This window comes from Notamacropus eugenii, chromosome 1 (genome assembly GCF_028372415.1).
Source record: "Notamacropus eugenii isolate mMacEug1 chromosome 1, mMacEug1.pri_v2, whole genome shotgun sequence".
Classification (NCBI taxonomy): domain Eukaryota; kingdom Metazoa; phylum Chordata; class Mammalia; order Diprotodontia; family Macropodidae; genus Notamacropus; species Notamacropus eugenii.
This window is the reverse complement of record NC_092872.1, coordinates 541122270-541143959: the sequence shown is the minus strand read 5'-3', so window position 1 is coordinate 541143959 and position 21690 is coordinate 541122270. Positions and strand designations below refer to the sequence as shown.

Below are 21690 nucleotides of genomic sequence, written 5' to 3'. Positions count from 1 at the left end.
ACACATATCAATATCTCTCAGATGACTTTGCGGTTTGAAGGATTTCCTAGTAAAAGAAACAATGTGATGAACTTTAGAGTAGGGGCTAATTTTTTTTGTTTTTTTTAGTTTCTCTTGGTCTAACTTCACTAGAAGGGCACAGGAAATTGATGGAGTTCCTCCAGACTCCAAAATAACTCTTGTTCCCTGTGATTAGGGATGGTTGTTGCGGTGACCACTGAACTCTCTGCGCATCTCCTTTGTTGATTTTCAGGAAACTGATCACAAGATGGGGAATGCTACATTAGAAATTCTTGGTCAGGAGAACCTGGCAGAATATAAGATCCTAGAGGACAGGCATTGTTTTGTTTTTATTTACCTACCATGATTCTTTGCACATAGTAGGGCCTTAAAAAGTATTTATTGAATTGAATTCAAATAGGGAACTGATGTGGAAAAAATAGTAGTCAGAGTATGAAAAGAAGATTAAGGTGATGGTTAATTGTTTTCTACATTAGCACTATTTTGACTTATTATATTCTCATGGATAATATAAGCTTCTACTAAAATCTAATTTAGGATGCTTCATCATGGGAGTGGAGGTGGTTCTGGATTCTTAAAGGCTTTGCTAGCACAGTTTCTGGTAGAGTGTATTAGGCTGGAAAAATTTTGAATGTCAGGCTGGCAACAGCCTGGATGGCTGCTGGTCAAGGACCAGCTTAGTTGAATTCACAGTTGCTCATCCCAAGACTGGCTACAAGATGATGAATGCTTTTGGTCACAGAAACTTATAAAGGCTGCTTAGAGGGAGAGCAGTTTGTGATCTGTATTGGTGTAAGGAATACTCACACCAATAAATCATGGATCTTTGGATGGGTGGAAATTCATATTGCAACAGTTCTCTCAGGAAGAGAAGGCCACAATGTGGTATTCATCCTAGAAGTATTTCTTGGACGGAAAAAGGAATTTCTGAAAAATGAAGCTCAAAGTCCAGAAATAACAAAAGGACATAAGCAGATCTCAAACTCCTCAAACTACAGTGACATTCTGAGAGAGCACATCTTAGATTCTTCCTGGGACGCAGTTTCTCAGGGAAATTCTTCCAATTTTTCCTCTGATTGGGATTCCCAATTCTGTTCTGTTCTGTAGGGAGTGCCAACTGGTCAAATGAATAATCCAACTAGATCAATAGTTGCTAATATATTTTCAATAGCCACTCAGAGAGATTAAGACTTTTTTTTCTTTGTCTTACCTATGCAGTAGGGACAACACTGGCCTTTTCTCAAAACAGGTCTTTCACAGGAGACTGAAGGGCAAGACTCAGAGTAACAGCTAATCATGCTATCCATACATATGCAGCTGGTACAAACATCGGGTTTCCACGACTCAGCTGCCAGGAATATGTCCCCTTCATCATTTTTGCAGTAACTAGGCATGCTCTCATTATTTGATGAGGAAGGCTGAAGAGGTTCATCTGGAAAAATGGACACACAAGTCAGCAGGGAAAATAAGAGGATGTAGGCTACTAATGGTGCGACATAATGAGTCTTCTTCACTCTGCCTGATAAAGATTGTGGCCAACATTTAGCCCTCTGAGTATACATATTAAAAAGCATATTCAAATAATAAAACAGAAAGGCCAACTTAGGCGGGCCTGAAAGATAAGTTTTTAATCTGCATTTCAGGTCATCAGATGGCCAAGAAGAAAATGTCTCTAACCTCCCAAGTTTAGATGTGTACATAATTAGGTGAAAGAAAATCTAAATTACTAAGGAGTGGCCACAGAGAGACGTGTACATAGTCTATGGACTCTTAGTGTTTCACATTACTCTAGAAGGAGAAAAGGAAACTACTGGAGAACAAAGAAGTAATGTTTTCTCCTGGCCTAATTTCTTTAATATCTATGATGATTACAATGATCTAATTCTCCATTTAAATCCCAGTCAGATTAAATGCCTCATTGTGGCATGGCTATGACCCCTGAGTTCTCCAAGGCCATGCCTGGGAAGTGAAAGTTTTTTCCGATCCCAGTAAGGTGGCAGACTCAGCAACAATTCACAAGTCTGCTGTTTAAGGCCCAGCCTTATCAAGGCAGGAGAAGCTCATCCCAGAGAGAATGGCCACCAGGGGATGAATCTTTTTCAGCCATAGCAGCTCCTGAAGGCTGTCTCCTAAGGCACAGAAAGCTTATGGCTGGTGAGAGTAGAAGAAGCTGCAACACCAAAGAGACCCCAGATCCTTGAAGTACAGTGACAGGAAATCATATGCTTGCAGAACACATCACCCACAAAGGGTGTTCACAGAGACTGTGTTGTTTACTGTTGACTGAAGATGAAAGGACATTTACTCTGAAAGCCTCAGAGCAGAAATCTGTAGTAGAAATCAGAGCATGATGAAGCACTGAAAGGTCTAATTTAAATAAACATTCTGGATCACAGGATCATAGATTTCTACAAAAATAGATTTCTAGCTGGAAACGATCTCTCAGCTCATCTTATCAGGAGAAGGATTGAACATAATAAATGCCGATGGAAGGGAGTACTTCCAATTGCCACCACTACCTAAAAGCCTAGGGATTATTTTGATGAATAAATCCAGGGTCAAGATTTCTTGTAAGAAACATCTAAGCAACCAATAACCACATTTCCTCATTGGAAAAAATGGGCTTATTATCTAAAGAGACAGACTATTCTTCTAGCACAGTTCTTCTGAAGGTTCATATTCAAAGCTTTAATTCTAACTCAGTCAAGAACTGAAATGCTTAGCTTAGATGAAAGGGGATGAACTGTTACCACAATAGCACAATCTTAAGTCACATTCTCTCTGCAGATGCTATGCTACTGGACAGTTGTTACTTGTCCAGAGGAATTATATTCTTTTGGGTCCTCCCTGTGGGAAGAGCAGGGCAAGAAAGGAACCATTGGAGTATATTTCTGCCCATCTCTATTAAGTTCAAATGGAAAGGGGGTTAAGTCTTAGGCACTAATGCTGGAGGAAGAAGATAGGGTCAAGAGAATGAAAAACACATAATGAAATCTGTGAGAGGCAGAAGATCTGAACATCTTCCTATAGCCTTTCTCAGTGACTTTTCTTTGGAGACGGGGTGGAAAGGAAGAGTAGAAGCTGGTCATTAGTGTCAAGAGGATCATTTCTTGTTCTGAGGACTGAAAACTGCTTTATTTTAAGAATCACAACTTGTCCCCCACTGGTGGGAAGTCACTAATGATACTAGCCAACCCTGGACCCTGCAAATCACCACTATACTTTTGTGTACTGAGAAGTTAAAACAAAATGAAACAAAAATCAAAAACTTGGTACTTCACCCTAAGCTTATGTCCCAGTACTCAAGAGAAGCAATAAATATGGGAACAGAGGACGTAAAAGAATAAGGAAAAGAGCCAGGATGACCATTCCCAAGGAACGTGAAGCTCTCAACGGCAGAGAAAAGAACAGATGAGAAAATCCCACTCTGTTGTTTGTGATGGAGGGTATGACTGAGGGAGCCAAGGAAAAGAACAGGGATAAAGGTTTTTATTTCGACAAGTACATGGTCCCTATAGAACAGTAGCTGCAAATTTTATTTGTTCATCTCACCCCTAGCACTCCTCTTCTCTATTCATAACCTCCAAAAAGATCTTCATCATTCTTTGGTCCTTCATATACTTACTTGATTTACATCTTATATCTCTTTACTATCAACTTTATTTCATTATTTATATTCTATAGCCCATTTCCCCCCCAACATCTAAAAACAATGAATACAGAAAAAAAGCAAAAACTAGGAAAAAAGACAAAAGTCATTCTAGACCTACTTACTGAACTTTAGGAAAAAACAAACCTAACCAAACACCTTCACTTGCCACTTCAATTAATTCTTCTGAACTTAAACACATTCATTTTTAACCTAGAATTTGGCATCACTTTATAAACTTTTACATTCCATCTTGAATTATAATTATTTAGATCTTACTTTCATTATTATCATTATCCTCATTGTGATTATTATTGTGTAGACCTGTACTGCTGTGGGTAATCCTGACAACAAAAAAAGTGTTGTTTAGACTATCCCCCAAAAGTTAGCTTTCAATTGTGAACTAATATGCTAAGATAAATAAGTCTGTAAGTACTGACTCATGGATATATTAAAAAAAATTCTATGAGAGGTAACAGAGTAAAATAATTTGTTCTGCTACTTGCTAAAGTTAATAACAGAACAGAGGAGCTTATGCATATTGCTCTCCCACAGTGAACTGGTCAAACCACCTATGTTTAGTAGCTAAGTGTTAAGGACCAGTTATAGTTAGGCTGATCTGACAAAAAGTCAAATCAACCATATAATATTTCTTATATTTATGTTATATGAAATTTTCTAAACTTTATCTAGAAATAACATCATAATGTTCTTAAATGATAATCAAAAAGGGTGGACATAAAGAAATTCTTTTGTTTTCATATTAGCAATCATAAACCTAGTATTTCTTTCAAAGGATTCAAAGTACTATTTTTTGTATATTCGAAGGGTGTATTCATCCAAAATGGAAACATAAAAGAAAATTTATAAGTGAGACCATTCAAGATAAGCTAATGGCCTTATTCTGCAAATGAAGTATTTTGTGGGTCTGACATGCAGTAAGCAAGATAGATGGTAGTCATAAACTTGATGATTTCTTCAATGTTACATTAATCCCAAGAAATAAATGCGAACCGTAGAAAAGAATGCTTTGAGGAGGTCTGGTAATGGGCACCTTACTGCTCTCCAGCATTTGCATTTGAGCTTGGTGCAAGTCCTTATTTAAGTCAGCTATCTTTATAGCATTGGTTTGGCAATGTCTCTAACCTGACCCTGCTCTATTCTCAAATGGTTAACTGCCTAGTCTACCAAGTTCGTCAGTAAGATCAAGCACACTCTACTTACCTGTACACTGAGGACAGCAGGAATCCTGGGTACGGGAGGGAGTTTGGCAAAGAAGGGGAGGACAAACTTCTGTTTCACACAACACACGTCCACTATGACATGTACACTGGGTGCAAGAGTCGATATTCCATGTTTCTCCATCCACAAAATACTCTCCTCCAGGAGCATGGCAAATGGATGGGCTGCTTAAGTCTGGCTTCTGAACCACAAATTCATCTGAGAAATCAAACACAAGAGGAAAACAAAGAGCTTATGAAAGAGGAAACATTGCCATTGACAGACTGTTCTCAGAAGTTCTTGAAGGTTCAGGAGTCACTAGTCTGGAGAAATGGTTGATAATCCTTTCAAATTCTTTTGATCAAGAAAAGAAATTAAAAGCAGTATAATAAACATGCATATTGATAGAAGGAGAGAGCACAAGTTCCTTTCATCATACTAAAAAAAGAGTGATTTATGATTCATCTTAGTAATAAGAGAATTAATGCCACAGATAAGACAGCTTCTTCAGCGAACTGGATTTCACCAATCACTTATCACTTTAAGGACATTGCAGAGGTAAACTGTGAATAGCAAATCTTACAAAGAAATCAACTGTTTGGATCCTGTACATGCTTCCCAGAAAAAGTTCAGAGAATTTTGGCTCCTTTTTTTTTTTTATCCTATTTAATGCCCTATGCACTCCATTGACTTTCTGGAGTTTAAGTATTTGAAAACTTGGAAATATGTCCTGTAATCAAATTGGGTACACCCACATTAAGACTGCCTGCCAGCATACTGAACAGGAATGTTCATGTAGAATCAACAGAAGGAGAACTCACGTTGAAGACTAGACCTGTTATAAGATACCACTGAGAGGCAAAAATTGAGAGGTTGTTGATAACTGCCATTATTCTCCAGCAGAGACAATTTTAGTCTCTTGTCCCTCAAATGAGATGATGATGATAGGGAGGAAATTCGATATTAGGAGTATATTGAAAGGTACTGAGAGCTGCCCTGAAATTGTACTGGGGAGCTAAAAAGGATGGGGACAGCTTGTTCACAGATTATAGTATTAAGAACATGAAGAGAGGGCTGAGAGTGTTGAACATCATTGGAACATGGTAGAAACACCTTTTGCATGTCATAGTGAAGACAACTGAAACCCTTCACAGTGCAAAATAAAGATCCTGTACACCAACCACTCTGTAGTCATGATGGCAAGTCAAAAGTGAGAGTCAGTGCTGAATCCTAGCTAGGGAGATAACCCTGGTTATCTTGATCCAAAAGGGCAGGGATAGAGACAGGCATCAGTGAAGGAGAGTACTTTGCTCATGTTTAAAGATGACAGAAATATGATACTGGCTGATGCAAATAGAAGTAATGTAATATATAACGTAGTGGAGTAACTATCAGATCTAGCAGTGTGAAAGGACCCAACATTTCAACATCCAAGCAAGAGAAGGGAAGACAGAATGCAAACTGACAACTGACTTGTGTAAACTGACATGGGGGGGTTTGGTGACAGGAAAGAAAGGGAACAGACAAATTATAATCATGCATTTCCTGCTGCCAAGTTTTTCTTAAAGTTGACTGCTCATACAGGAGAATTAGTAAAAGGTTTTCTAAGGAGACCTGTAGAAAAGTTGAAAACAATTCTCCTTGAAGAGAGAAGAACTGATTTTCTAGGGGTTGATGGCTCCTGGACCCTGACACAAAAGAGGAAGATAGTCAAGTCATAGGAATAAATAGCCACGTGTATTTCCAGTTTTCCTTACCTTTCTAACCCTTTCCCCTATACAACTTGCTTCAAGGCAAAACAGGAGAGGGACCTGAGAGAGGTGGGATATGAAAGAAAAACAGAAAGAGAAAGGGTAAGAAAGAGGAAGGGAAACCTGAGGAAGAAATAGCAGTGGGTGAACCTTTAGTCTAACACAGGAAAGGTTGGGTAGCAGCTCCTTTATCTTGACAACAATAGAAAAAAGAACTGATTAGGAATACCCAGGAAGAAGATAGGTCCTGAAAGCTGACTGGGGAAGTGACTGGAAGGGAACTGTTCACCAGGCACTAGTGTCACAAGTGTTTCAGATTAAAGTTTGGGTCCTTCTGTAAGAAGAATATACAAAAGATAAACCATGAAAGGGACTATTTTTAGTGAAATATATAGTATAATGTGTATATATTATAGTACATTACATATGTAAAATATATATAGTATTATATACACACATTTGTATGTATGTGTGTATAATATATATATATATAAAATATATGTAGATAGCCTCTCAGTGCCTCAGTTTCCTTCTCTATAACATGAAGGGGCTAATATAGATGACTTCTAAAGTCCTTTCCAGATGCTGTATGATTTTTGAGCATGATACTTCACAAAATCAGAGAATCTCTCTGTTTGTTGCTTCAGCTGCAAAATGGGAATAAGATCTGCTATTTCCATTATCAGTGTGAAAGATGAAAAGAAAACAGATATGCATAAATGCTGAGCTTGAGGTAAGTTAATAAGCATTTATTAAGTGCCTACTGTGTGCCAGTCACTGTATTAAGAACTGGGGATCCAAAAAAACCCCATTTCCTGCTCTCAAGGAGTTCACTACCTAACAGAGAATGGGGCTAGAGAAACTGTAGTGCCTATGATTATAAGTTTTTTTTAAACTGAGCCTGTGATTAGTGTGAGGAAATCCCCTCTCCTAATACAGATCACAATTGTACAGCACCTTATAATCTTAGAGAGACACCAGGAAACCGAGAGGTCAAGTGCCTTCCAGATGATCAGTCACACATGATTATCATTAACAAGTATAATTCAGACAATTTAATTTTTGATTCTGCTCTGTTCTTTTTTTGAGCCTGTATTTATCACCACCATTGTGACTTAACATTCTAGATATTTAATTTCTCTATTTGTGGCAAGAATATTAACAGTTCAAACAGAGAAGGGTTGGAAGGATAGGGGCTGATGAGTTAACTGGACACCTTGCAGATTTTTCCTTCCAAAAGATTACATTATAAATAGGCACCTCTAAGTATCCTTTTTCAAGGAATAACAATAGCACCATTTTTCCTGGTTAAGTTAAATTTTAAGCTCATTCAGTCTTTTTTTTTTAAAGAGAACTTTATAAGTCAATATGAGGATTCAAGACCTGTACCCTGAGGCCAGTAGAGCTGGTATATAAACCCTACTTGGGGCAAGAGGGATTAAGCAGTTGAAAGAAGATATTGCTCAGGGAAGAGTCAGTTATTGCCTAAGTCCACTGATGGGTCTCTCCCTCTTCACACCCCCAAATCCTCAGTGCATCCAGACCAGACTGGAGGGTCACAAGAAGACTCTCCCCTGCCTCTGTCCCAGGAGCCCTACCTAAGGCTAGGGCTCTTGGTCATCTGGGGGCCACAAAGAAGTCTTACCTGGAAGGATTGGATCTATCACTTGAAGAGACTAAACATGTAGATGTTATAGATATTTGTACTAGCAAAATATAGGGTTAAGATTTAGCAACACAAATGAATTAACCCTTTCTAAAACACAGATCAACCCTTTATCCAAGTGGCTGAACAGTTTTTAAAAATAAGTAGTGTCCATTTTCACCCTAACATACATCCTCACTATTTAGGAGACAGGCAATGATTGTGTGGGAGATGTCCATAATTTTGGATCATTGGGGAGAAGAATTTAGCTCATTGAATGTGACAAACTATAGAAGTTCTCTGCTGAAGATTGATACCTTTTCTTTTGTTTTGACTGGTAATTAGTTTTTTCTGACTTTCACTTTGGCCTGAACTCTCCACTCTGTCTACTTCCATAGATGCCCCTAGCTCCCTCCTACTAACTAAGTTTACCTTCTCTATGAACACACCTCTTTATTTGGATTCTCTTCTTGCACTCTACTTTCTCATTTATCAACTGACCTATCATCTTGCCTCTGATCCTTCAAAGAATTGAACTTGGCCTAGTACAGTTCCCATGGCTTTGCTTATTTCCCACCAGGACTCAGACTGTAACATTAAGGTCTCAGAGAAGCACAAGTTTAGAGCTGGAAGGATTTGTGAGGCCAAGTCTAACCTCCTCATTTTAGGGATGAGATCAAAAGAGGTCCAGAAAGGTAAGTGTCCAAGGCAAATAGTTTTGCTTCCCCATTAAAATGTAAGATCTTTGAAGGCAAGGACTGCCCTGTTTTTTCTGCATCTCTAGCATTTAGCCCAGTACCTGGCATGAAGTAAGCACTTAATAAATGTCCTCCTCTTTCTTTCCTCCCTCCCTCCTTCAATCCTTCCTTCCCTGCCTCCATCCTTCTTTCTTTCCTTTCTTTCTGCTTCCAAATCCAGTCCTATGTACTGTACTATATAACTCTTCTCTTCACCCCGTTGTACCACACTGCTAACATCCTCCCTGTCCTTGCATCTACACAAGGCCAGGGTTATACTACAAATAGTCCTTTTCACAGTTTTGGGTATGATCTTATTATTAGTTAAACATTTACTTTTTATGCTTGCATTTGCTGTTGCTATTGCTGAAAAAAATAAAAGTAAAACAAAAACCGCCTTGCACTTACCCCTTTAGAACAGGGTAAGCTTCTTATGAGCAAGAACTATTACCATTTTTGATTCTGTATCCCTTGAACCTATCACAGTGCTCGGCACATAGAGAGTGCTCAGTAAGTGCTTACTGAGTAGTATCTGATTTATTTCTATAAGTCACATAATAATTCTAGAAAGGCAAGAGGAAAGATAAGGCAGACAGTATTTCCTTATGGACAAGACAGAAACCAAACTTTACTTGAACATGATGGGCAGCATTGTCCTGGCCGGATTGTGGGATTGCTGCAGGCAGGTACAGGACAGGTGATCAGGGCACACATTTCCCGTCCATTATGACAGTAGCATTCCCGGCATCCATCATGCCAGCTTTCCTCATTTTTATGATGTCGTCCATCCATAGACAGGCAAGTGCCTGTTTGCACAGGGGGCCCAATGGATGCTGAAGGTGTAGCCTCTGTAGAAGATGGTGAGAAAGCAAATACATGTAAAAGCAGTTCTGTCAGAGGAAGAAGTCTGAATAATATATAAATTTAATTTCAATGACATTCTTTTTTTAGGGAAGCCTTGGTAACTGAAGCTGTGGATCAATATTTCCGTTGAGGGGTATGATAGCACAAGAGAGAGGGGAGGAAGAGTCATTTCAGGCTTCCTTGGGTGCCCCAGTTTCCATGGTAAAGTAAGAGTGTTGGTGCCTACATGTGTGTAGGTTGGTGTATACATACATAAAGAATTTCAGACACAGAAGGTCACTTCTGTAATACATTATTGTTTAGCCATTTCAGTTGTGGACAACTTTGTGACCCATTTAGGGTTTTCTTGGCAGAGATACGGAGTGGTTTGCCATTTCCTTCTCCAACTCATTTTACAGATGAGTAAACTCAGGCAAACAGAGTTAAGTGACTTGCTCAGGGTCACAGAATTGGTAAATGTCAGAGGCCAGTTTTTAATTCAGGAAGATGAGTCTTCCTGACTCTAGGCCCAGCACTCCATCCACCAGCCACCTAGCTGTGCCTGTAATATATTAGCATTGCTGTAATGTGTTAATTTTAATATTAAAAGGTTGAGCTTTCCCTTCTTCTCTCCCACTCAAAATCAAATGTACTTAATTCCACAAGAAGCTCAAATTCAGGGAGCTTAAAAATATTTTTTAAAGGAACCTTATTTGATGGATTAGGTAATCATTTAAAATGGATTTCCCTGGGATATAACAAAACTGATTTTTCTGGGTAACTGTAGGAATTATAAGCTTCATTTATAGCAGAGGTTTTAAACTTGGGGTCACTGAACTTGACTTTCTAATATTTTGATATATGAATTTCACTATAATTGGCTTCTTCTGCAATCATATACTTTGTTTTTAGCATACAAACATATAATCTAGGGATCCATGGTATAGAAAATCTTAAGAACTACTAATTTTTAGGAAGAAAAAGTTTCAGGAAAGGAGGATTGAGGACAAGGGAATTTCAGATAGCAGACACTTTTGGTTTTCTGCATGTGTACGTTTAATTACATTCTTTTTTAGTGAAAGACTACTTTCACGTTAAGTTCACTTTTGTGGAAAATTATGTGGGAGTGTCTAATGATTCTCCATATGCAACCACCAAGAGGTATCAAAGGAACATCCTGACACTTTCCAACCACAGTGAGGGCTGACTAACATCTCATTCTGATACCTCATTGTGATATGATTCACTCCAGCATGACATTTGCTACTATGTCCATTTGCTGCTAACTCCATGGAACAAGACACCTCCACGCTGGGTACTGCCTGATGTTCTTCCTCTCTGCTACCTGCTTTCCTGCCTTCTTTTGGGTTCTGTCTCTCCTCATCAGATGATAAACTTCTTCAGGGTAGGGACTGTTTTTCTTTTTCTTAATTGTATCCTCTGGGCTTAGTACAGTGTCTGGCCCATAATAGGGGCTTATTAAGGTTTATTAGAAGTATTAGAAATTGGAAAGATGAAGGTGACTCTGGGTTTCTAAAGGTTATTTGAGTGAAACCCAAGATCTGGCAACATCTAAACTGGAAAGGTTTTCAGTAATGACCTAAGGATAGACTGTACCTACAGCTTAAAAACCAGAAGTTAATCACCATAAGACTATTAGCTGATGAATATTTACTTTTGGTTAAAGTAACTCAAGAAAACATCTACTAAGATGTAGAGTGATTTGTATTTGTGGAGGGAATACTCATCTTGGTGAAATCAAATATCTTCTGTCAAGCAGAAGTAAAGACAGAGGGAATGTAATGGCCTGTTACCAGTGATAACTTGAACACAAGAAACGGCATAAAAAAATTTACTGGGGATCTATGTATGATCATAAAAGGAAATGGTGTGGTTATTTAGAAAGAATGGGAGAAAAACAAATAGACAACTCAAATGGTACATTGGTAGTTCCAAAATATTGAAGAAGAAAACAAACACAAAAAAATCAAAGAGAAGAAATTGTTAGGGACTACATGACAGAGATATGGGAAAACAAGAACTGGACATAATGAGAGGGAACGTAAGAATCATAATCTATATTGGTGGGGGGAGTGATCACACAGATGAAAATGCAGATATCTGAAAAATAGCTCCCTGATTTAACAGACTTATATATGGTGATGAAGGTGAAAACTACAATTTTTGAGTAGAGCTCAAAGTGAGAAGCTAAGAAAGTGACTACATTGGCAAATGTGCTTGTAAATTAAATACTATTTTAAATTTTTACCTAAGCCTATATACTACATTAAGAAGACAGAAATAGACTTAAGGGCTTCTCCTTTAGAAAGTGACTATTAAACTTCAGTGGAAGAAACATTCACTTAGCATGTCTCATTAATAATACAATACATTCTCTCTTTGGTTTTTCTTTAAAAAAGAAAAAAAAAGAATCCTTAGTTGCTTTGAAAACGATGGAGACGTGTTCAGACTTACCTCGGCACTTACAGATAAGACAACCATGACTGTCCACCTGGAATCCCACTGGACAAATTTTACTGCATGGGTGCTCAGGACATTTCTTACAGCGGCAGATGTCACAACCATGCTTATTCTTCCTAGATAATTGAAATTTTGTCAAAAGTCAAACAATTACCTAAAATACCACAAATGATGATCAAATGCTCAAATCAGAGATCACAGAAGTAAAACTACTATTGCTGTACAGTCATTCCAAGGGCACACAGGTCATTAGAATCTCATGCCCATGTCCTGCAAACAAATTACAAAACAGGGCAAATCTTGACTATGGTTCGGCAGAATCCTTTTAATTAGGTAAACTATATCCACAATTTAAAACTGATGAGTAAGCAATTGGATAAACAGGATGGATAATTAAAGATCCTCCTCATTGCCACTTCTAAGGACAGTGGAAGTCAAGAGCTTGCTTTTGTGGAATTAATTAAAGTGCAACACATACCCCACCAAGCCTGACTGTGAAATTCAAGAAATTAATGAAGGTTTTAATATCAGCAAAAAACCTGCCATGAATATTAGTGGCAAATGGAAATATTAAATATGATAATAGCTCACATTAATAAAGCTCTTTGTGATCATTTACCAAGTCCTGTCATAACAACTAGTCTGTGAGGTAGTTAGTGCAATTATTATCATCTCCATTTAATAAATGAAATTAAGGCTCGCAAGTAAATGCCTTGCCTCATTTAGCAAGTAAATGTCAGTGCTAAGACTTGAACACAGGTCACCCTGATTCTAAAGTCCAATGCTCTTTCCAGTATTCCACTATGTCTCTGGAAATGCCAAATGACAGTATCTAGGTACACATAACATGCTCAATACATGTTAATTTGACTTATGACTTCTTAAGCTCTTTTCTTTTTTAATTATCAGACTTCCACATGAAACAAGGACTCAAGGCAAAGCAGTTAGGAAAGAATATTGTTTTTATTTGTTTGTTCAGGTCTTTCTGATTGCAAATAGAGCATGTGCCACTTAACTTACCTATTAAGACTGGATTAGAATATATACGTTACACCATTCTCAGTACTTACAATTGTATATTTAAGGAAAAAAAGATCTAAAATCCTTATGTAAAAAATCCTACTTCTTGTAATATGAAAGAGGAGAATGGTATTGCTTCCTTGAAAAATTAGTTGAAACTCCATTTTTTTCCCCATGTCACACTGATAGGAGGATTTCCTGTACATTATTTATGTAAGCATCATTTGCCACAGAATTAATTGACTATGGTTGAACAAGAGGGGCATCCTCATCATGCCAGATGAAGTAGCTAGACTTGGGTCAGGAAAACCTGTGTTTAAATCCTGTCTCTGATATTAACTGTATAATTGTGAAGAAGTCATTCAGCTTCTCTGAGAATCAGTTTCTAACCTGGAAAATGGAATAAGAGTGGCACCTGTTTCACAGGGTGTTAATGAGATAACCTATGTAAAAGTGTCTTACAGTACTTCTTACATTTACTTCAAATGCTATATAAATATTAGATATGATTGCCATGACAGCCACAACAATGAATGCTTAAATTCAACTATTCCTCTTCCCTATCTCTCTTAGCTAAATTGTTGTTAGAAGAGTTTGAGGAAAATGTACCACTCTTCTTATAATCAAAGATAAATTCTTCTAAGAGAACTCAGAAGTGGACATAGGAAGGTTGACTTGTCATTGAGAATGTTTTAAAAATGATTACCATGTTTGTTTTCATTGGCCAATCTCAAGAGGCTTCAAAACACTGAGTTCTGTGTTCCTCTATCTAAGTAGTATTTACTGACTTGATTGTCTTGAGAACCCTATGGATATTGACAAGGGGCATTTATGGTTGATGTCCCCTTTGGTCCCTAGACCTAAGTTCTAGTCAGACCTTTCCTCTAGAAGGATATGCACAAGAAGTATACATTTAACCCTATGCCATATATACAATGGGAAGATGGGACAGTAAGGGACACAAAACCCACACAGTGGTTTTTCTTAAAGACCTCTTATTGAGATGTGGGTTTGATCTGAAGGAATCGTTATTCTCCAAAGGGATGTGACAGCTACACTGGAGTAGCTGGCTCCTGCTAGGATTGGGACTGCTATTTAGGAAGCAGCATTACCAGAGCCATCTTATGCAGTGGTTGTGTGGCTGCTCTTGTTATTTTTTACTACAATCTGTGCTTTCATCTCTGTGTAGAGCTCTAGGTAAGAAACTTCCACCAACACAGATTAGCTACCTTTTCTGCAACCTACAGCCTCAAGGAGTTTCTCAGATTTCTAAGAGGTTTAGTAACTTGACTTAGATTACCCTGTGGGTATGTTGTAGAAGCAGGACTCAAGGCCCTTCTGATCCCAAAGTTGGCTCTCCACCTATACTACACAAGGGATGTTTAAACAAGCTTTCTGTGACAAACACTAGAAAGCTGAGATATATGCAATGGTCTTTTATCTATGTACATATTTTATTTTGAGAATTTTTCTTTTTCCCTCCCTCCCTCTCTCCCTTCCTTCCAGTTGGGGTTAAGTAACTTGCCCAGGCTCACACAGCTGGTAAGTATCTGAGGCCACATTTGAACTCAGGTCCTCTTGACTCTAGGACTGATGCTCTATCCACTGTGCCACCTAGCTGCACCCCTCTCCCCCTTTTTTTAAGGTTAGGTCTCCCTCTCTAGCCCAGATGGGAAGTGCAGCAGCTATTCATTGGCTCAATTCCAACATAACGTTGGCATGAAACCTGCTCCGTTTCTGATATGGGCCATTTTATCTCTAATTAGGCAGCCTGATGACTCTGATCGTAGAGGCTCGCCATATTGGTGCCAGATCAAGCACAGATCCTCAATTAGCTTGGAACTCCTGAGTTCAGGAGATCTACCAGCCTCAGCCCCTCTAGTAACAAGGATTATAGGCATGTATCACTACATTGGTTTATACAGATGTTTTCTAAAATGACCTAAGAGGTCATTTAATTTGATACCCTAATTCAATAGCTAAGGAAATAAAGGTTCAATGCTAGAAAGGAATTTGCCAACATATTATAGTTAGCTAGTTAGTGAAAGAATTAGAATTTGAACACAGGTCCCAGTCTCTCCATTTGGTCCTTTGTTCATTATACTGCATTGTTCTTCATGTGTGAATACATGAAAGATCTCTGAGTTCATCAGCAGGGGGGAAATCTCTCATGAAATAACTCCTTCCACTAAGGGAGGGAGGAATTTGTCTATGCCTTAACCTGTAAGTCCTGAAGAGTTGCTTTAAGAGCACAGAGGTTAAATGACTCACCCAGGGCCACAATATTAGTGTGTGTCACAAGCAGAATCTGAACCCAGACCTTCCTGACTCCACTACCAGCACTCCAACCACCATGTCATATTTAAGAGGCAGCATAGTATAGAAGAAAGAATGTTGGATTGGGGGGCAGGAAAACCTAGCTTTGAATCCTATCTTGGACACTTAATAATAGAATGACCCTGGGCCAGTCCCTTTACTTCTGGGGGCTTTAATTTCCTCATCTGTAAAAAATGAGGGTGTTGGACTTAATGAAATGCCCATTTATAATATACGCTAAAGCATTTTGGCATAAAAATAATCATTATCATTATCTAGTACTAGATTAAAATGACTTTTTCTCATTTTCCCTAAATGAGAATTCTTAGAGGCAGACTAGATAAGATGGCTGGAGATATGAAAGGTGGTCAAAGATAAGGGGAAGAGGCCTTTGAATTCATTATCAGCTCTGAGCTAAAAATATAAGTGTAAAAGACAACTAGAAAGATTGAGAAAGATAGGAAAAGGTAGAAGTAGCAAAGCATAAAATTACAACAAAATTAGCAAGGACTTAAAAATACCATCTTTATGCCAAATCCTACTTGTTCAGTACAATAATCAAAGAAACAAATGTCAAATTTCTGATTATTTTTCCCCTTCAAAGGTTTAGAATCTCATGGTATGCAACTAAATATCAGGTAAATGAAAGTACTGCTATTATTTTCAATTAGATTCTTAAGATTATCTGTTATGCCAAGAAAATAAATTATGACTTCTTTAATGGAACCAAGATAAAGATTCTCACTACTAAAGTAAGGGAAGATATGACTTAGTTATATAAATGACTGCTGAAGCACCTTAAGGAAAGCTTAAAGTACCATAATATGGATAATGAAGTTATAAACACTTGTAATAATCCTAACTAGACTAGAATTTCAAAATAGGTACTTAACAATGCTGTCTGAATTGAATTGTCATAAGGAAATTCTCTCTTGGATTCTATTAACGGAGGTTTGTGAGCGACATCTGAGGTGTTCCAGACAGGGTCATGGATTTGGTGCCAGAGAGCATTGATTCAAATTTTGGCTCTGCCACTTACTGCCTTCATGACCTCAGGGATGTCACTTTACCTTTCTAGGCCTCAATTTCCACATCTATAAAATATGGTGGACCTATAAGATCCCTTCCGACTCTAAACTCTATGATATATATTTTGTTACATAGGAGCCTTAAGCTATTAGGTATTCCCATGGCAGAGATTCTAAGGTCAGTGCACAATTCAGGAATGTACCCAGAAAAGAAAAAAAATAAAGGAAACTTAGCTCCTGTTAGATAGTTGAACTATTTGGGAATTACAATCTTAAATTTAAAAAAAGTTTTTAAAATTGTATTAAAAAACATGAACAAAATGAGAATCTGCTTTTCTCTCCTGACACTCCCTCATAACCATATATGAAATAACTAAAATCTGAGAGTTTGATAGATTTACAGGTAATAACAATAATCAGGCTTTCTGAACTGAAATACGTACAGGTATCCAAATGGACAATACTTGTCACATATGACAGGCTTGCATTTCTTAGGCCGAGGGCGGCATTGACATATTTCACAGTTCCGGGCATCAGTTTGGAAACCAAAGGGACAATCCAAGGTGCAACCTCGTATGAGGCTGGTACACAGCTCCTCCCCTGGGAAGAACATATGAAGAGCACAGTTTTCTAAAGACGATGGTGAAAGATGTAAGAACAAACTGAAACATCTACCAAATACTTACTAAAATTCCAAGACTTAAATTTCCATGAATTGATATGAAATTACTTGACCCCATGCATTTTAAAGATCTTAGTACAAGTATTAGCGTTACACAATAACTGCTGGAAAGACTCCCATCATGCCATCTTATGCACACATGACTCACCACTATAGTATTAATTTACAAGGCAAAGTCCAAATTTTAGTCTGAGACAAATCTATTTTTTATCTTTTTTATAAAAGATAGTTGAGTTTCCTCCCCACCCCCAACTATTCCCAACGTACACTTCGAACTGGTACTCAGGAAGTAGATTGACAAATGTTACTTAAGATACTAGGGAATTTTCTTTCTTTGAAAAAACAACTTTTTCTTCATTAAAAAAAAACAACCGACCATTATGAAATTCTGAGAATTATCTGTAATGCAATCAGGTCATATGAGTGATTATTAAGCCTGTATCAATGACCTTTGAGAGACTATGGAAAACAGAAGAAACATCACAGGACCAGATATGGGCAAATGCTTTGATCTTCCAAAAAAAGAAAAGGGAAGAAAATTGAGTTTGTAAATTCTAGGCCAACAAACTTGACTTTGATTCCTAGCAAAATTTTGGAATGTCATTAAAGAACTGCTTGGTGAATGGTTAGAAAAGGAAGTTTACCTCCCAAGGCTCAACATGGCTTCATCAAGAACAGATCATTTTATACTAAGCTCATTTTCTTTTTAGGAGACTTGCTAAGCTATTGTCAGGAGAATATCATAAATACAGTTTTAGCAGTAATCCTAATCAGTTGATTCAGAACTGATTGCATGGTTGAACCAACCAAGTGGTCATTAATGACCCAATATTGACTTAGAAGGTCTTGAATGCAGTGGTTGAGGGATTTGTGCTTGGCTTTGTGCTACTTTTTTTAAATCACAAAGATAAAGGCATAGACAGCCCACTGAACAAATATGCAGAAGACACAAAGGTGAAAGGGACATTTAATATAATGATCATCAGATTTAAAAAAAAGATCACGACATGCTAGCACACTGAGCTGAATCTAACAAGACAAAATTTATATGAATAAATGGAAGTCTTGCCTTTGGTTTAAATAATTAATTTCAGAAGTACAAATCAGGGGAGGTGTGGAGTACATCTATAGCACTGTATTCTGGAGTCCTATTTATTCTGTATGTCTTTAAATGTATTATCTGTTGTTTCTCCTGAAAGAGCACAAGTTTCCTTGAAGGTAAAGATTGTGTCATTTTTGCCGTTACATACCCATTGCCTGCCTCGTGGTCAGTGCTTAATAAACGTCTATTGATTCATTTATTGATTCAAGACAACACATTTCAGAAAATATGCTGATAAACTAGATGGTGATAAAGGACCTGAGACCATTCCATATAAGGACTAACTGAAGGTGTTTTAACATGAAGAAGAAAAGATTTTCAAGGATATGATAGTTATTTTTTAATATGTGGAAGGCTGTCTCGTGGATTAGGAAAAAACCTTGTTTTCTTTGGCCCAAGAAGGCAGAACTAAGAACAATGAGTAGAAGATGCAGAGGTAAATTTAGGCTTGATGTTAAGGAAAACTTAGTAACACAACTAACCGAAAAATGCAATAGAGATGGTGGATTTCCCCTATTTAGAAGTCTTCAAGTGAAGACAGGCTGACCTTTCCGGAGCATACCGTAGACAGAGTTATTATTCAGGTATAGACTAGATGAAATGGAATCAAATATTTATTGATCAATAATTTAATCACTTATTTTTAACATTATATGCTTTATAAGAAATGTTAATTTGGAGGTTTTTGATATAATCTTTACTGGTACTGGAACTATTTCCCATGATGGCATTTGGTCAGTATCTTTAGTGCACATGTGTTATGTGTTTATATGCTCCCTGCCTATGCTCTCAAAAAAGTACAGCTGATCACCTCTATCTAAAGCCAAGACACTCATGTAAAACATGAAAAATTAACAGTTTTTGGGGAGGAGGTTGCAGGTGTCACCATGAAAGATGAGTTTTCATTAAACCTGAACACTGTTTATACTAAAACAAAAATGAAATGATTTGCTTTAGGAGGCTGTGCATGGTACTGGCCATACAAAGTTTGTATACAATGTTCTTACTAGGTTAAAAAATTTTTAACCTTAATCTGAAGGGGACAAAATGGATGGTCATTTTCTGATGAAGGTCTTAGATGTTATATTTTACCAATATAAGCTCTAGTATTTGAAGAGTGAGTTATCCTCACCTAGAAAAAGGAAAATGGCTGATATACATACATATGCATATGAAATATATAATAATAAAATTTTCTTTTTCCCCAGCAAAAGCCTTTTTGGAATATAATTGGAATAACCACAGGCCCATGTAATTTCTGTACAGCAACTGATTGCTAATTTACATATCTGAATGCAAAATTTCAGACAGCTAGCTCATTTTAAAATTTATAATTATAAAATCTGAAAGGTCACAGTTCTTCCACTCTTCCTTATGAGGATAATGAAGAAGAATTCAAAACTTCAAAATACAAACTCTCTTTCCAGCTCAGATTATGATGATTTAAGTAAGAATGGAGAAGGGGAAGATGTGAATTAATGTAGATGCTCTACTAAATCAGTATCCAATTGAATTAGCTTGCAAGAACATACTTGGAAGCTTTTTGGGAGATCAGGGTAGATCTTCAACCTGGAGGTAAAATTAGAATCACTAGGAATCAAGTTCTTAAAATAACTCCCTACATTAAGTAGGTCTAACACAATATCTCTAGTCCAAAAATGAGACAAGAACAATTTACATCAAAAATGGTACCCGGTTCAGTGCACAGAGTGCTGGATCTGGAATCAGAAGATATGAATTGAAATCCACCCTCACATACTCCAAAGCTGTGTGATCGTGTTCTATCTCAGTTTCTTCGTATGAAACGGGGATAATAATAACAACACCTATCTCCCAGGGTTATTGTGAGGACAAGAGATATTTGTGAAGTGCTTTACAAAATAAAAAACCATATATAAATGCTAAATACAATTATTGTTGTTGTTTTTAGGAATAGCCATCATCCTGAAGAAAAGGTGACCTATTGCCATTTAGACAGCCTCCTGACAAAGGCTAACTATTTATTAATTAGGGGCTTGCAGAATTGTGAGAAAAGCACATCTATAAAATGTCATAGATGTAAATGTGATCACAGGTTGTGTGGGATGAAGGGATCACAAGCTGAAGTGCAAAAGGAGTTAAATTCAAAGGAACTTAAATATGTTAGGAATAATGGTTTGCCTTTAACCTTCCCTGACATGGTTTACCTTAACTGTTCTCCATGAACTGGATCTTTCTCAAGTTTTTTCTAGCCATCCACCTCCATTACTATGTTAAGAATAAATTTGTTTCTAAGATACTACTAGTCTAGCTGAATATTTCAATAGCTCACCTTACTACCTCACAGAGAAAATTCTCACTTGATTGCCCACATGACACAGACAAGAAAGTAGTCCACATTCCAAGTATTTGACACGGAATTTATATCAATGGTAAGCAAGAAGTCTCAGCAAATGGCACAGGTGAATGGAAAAAAAATTCAGTATATTTTAAAACAGTTCAAAGAAGACTAGGGGAGGGGCATATAAAAGTTTAGAAAGTTTAAGAGCACTGCAGGAGAAATCTATTTAAAGGAAGGTTCATCATTTTTCAGAATGATTACATTAGTGATCTCATACAGCAGCTTTCAGTTAGGACCACTGTAAGAAAAGGAAAAAAGCACAAACATGAAAATATCATGTAGAACATTAGTCCAAAAGAGATGATCAGTTCCCTTTCTTCTAGAGATGAGACATTAGCTTTCTTTAAAAGTGTGTCTTCATTTATTTCTTGCTTTCTTGTGATTTCATTTTAAGAAGGTACTGATGAAATATCATGGAGGCAGTTGGCACGGTGGGACTAACCAGTAGTTGGGAGGTTGGAAAGGGGACATGAGCTATAATGAGGTAGAAGCAAAATGGTACATTTGGGTAGCACCGTCTAGTTATTTGAGCAGATCCCATTTTTAGGAGAAGTGACAACAATCCTGAGCTTTTTCCTTTCACCTCTCATTTTGACAAGTTTCAGGCAACTCCTATATCAAAACATAGTTTTGCCAAGTTAAAACTCATTATTTTAATATTTTGCTTCTAAGGAAGGTAATTCCAGTTGCCAGCAGCAACAGGTGTTCTTGTTGGAAAAGGCAGTATAAATTCCCTTTCCTATTTGCTTTATTTCGATTTTCCAATTATTTCAGTTCTGTTATGGATCACCTAGACACAGCTAGGTGGTGCAGT

The 21690-nt window shown here is 37.4% G+C and overlaps 1 protein-coding gene across 5 annotated transcripts in view; it reads right to left on the bottom strand.

Annotated features, from left to right (window-relative positions):
* Window positions 1–21690, bottom strand: part of CRIM1 (cysteine rich transmembrane BMP regulator 1) — a 250286-nt gene that overhangs the window by 33946 nt on the left and 194650 nt on the right. For 4 of the 5 annotated variants that reach the window (XM_072634147.1, XM_072634148.1, XM_072634150.1 and 1 more), the window contains 5 exons: window positions 17156–17312; window positions 12343–12464; window positions 9657–9872; window positions 4895–5110; window positions 1232–1453 (listed from right to left, as the gene is read on the bottom strand). In XM_072634147.1, coding sequence (XP_072490248.1) covers window positions 1232–1453; window positions 4895–5110; window positions 9657–9872; window positions 12343–12464; window positions 17156–17312 — 933 coding nt within the window. The remainder of the gene's footprint in view (window positions 1–1231; window positions 1454–4894; window positions 5111–9656; window positions 9873–12342; window positions 12465–17155; window positions 17313–21690) is intronic. The other variant, XM_072634151.1, reaches the window with a different exon arrangement.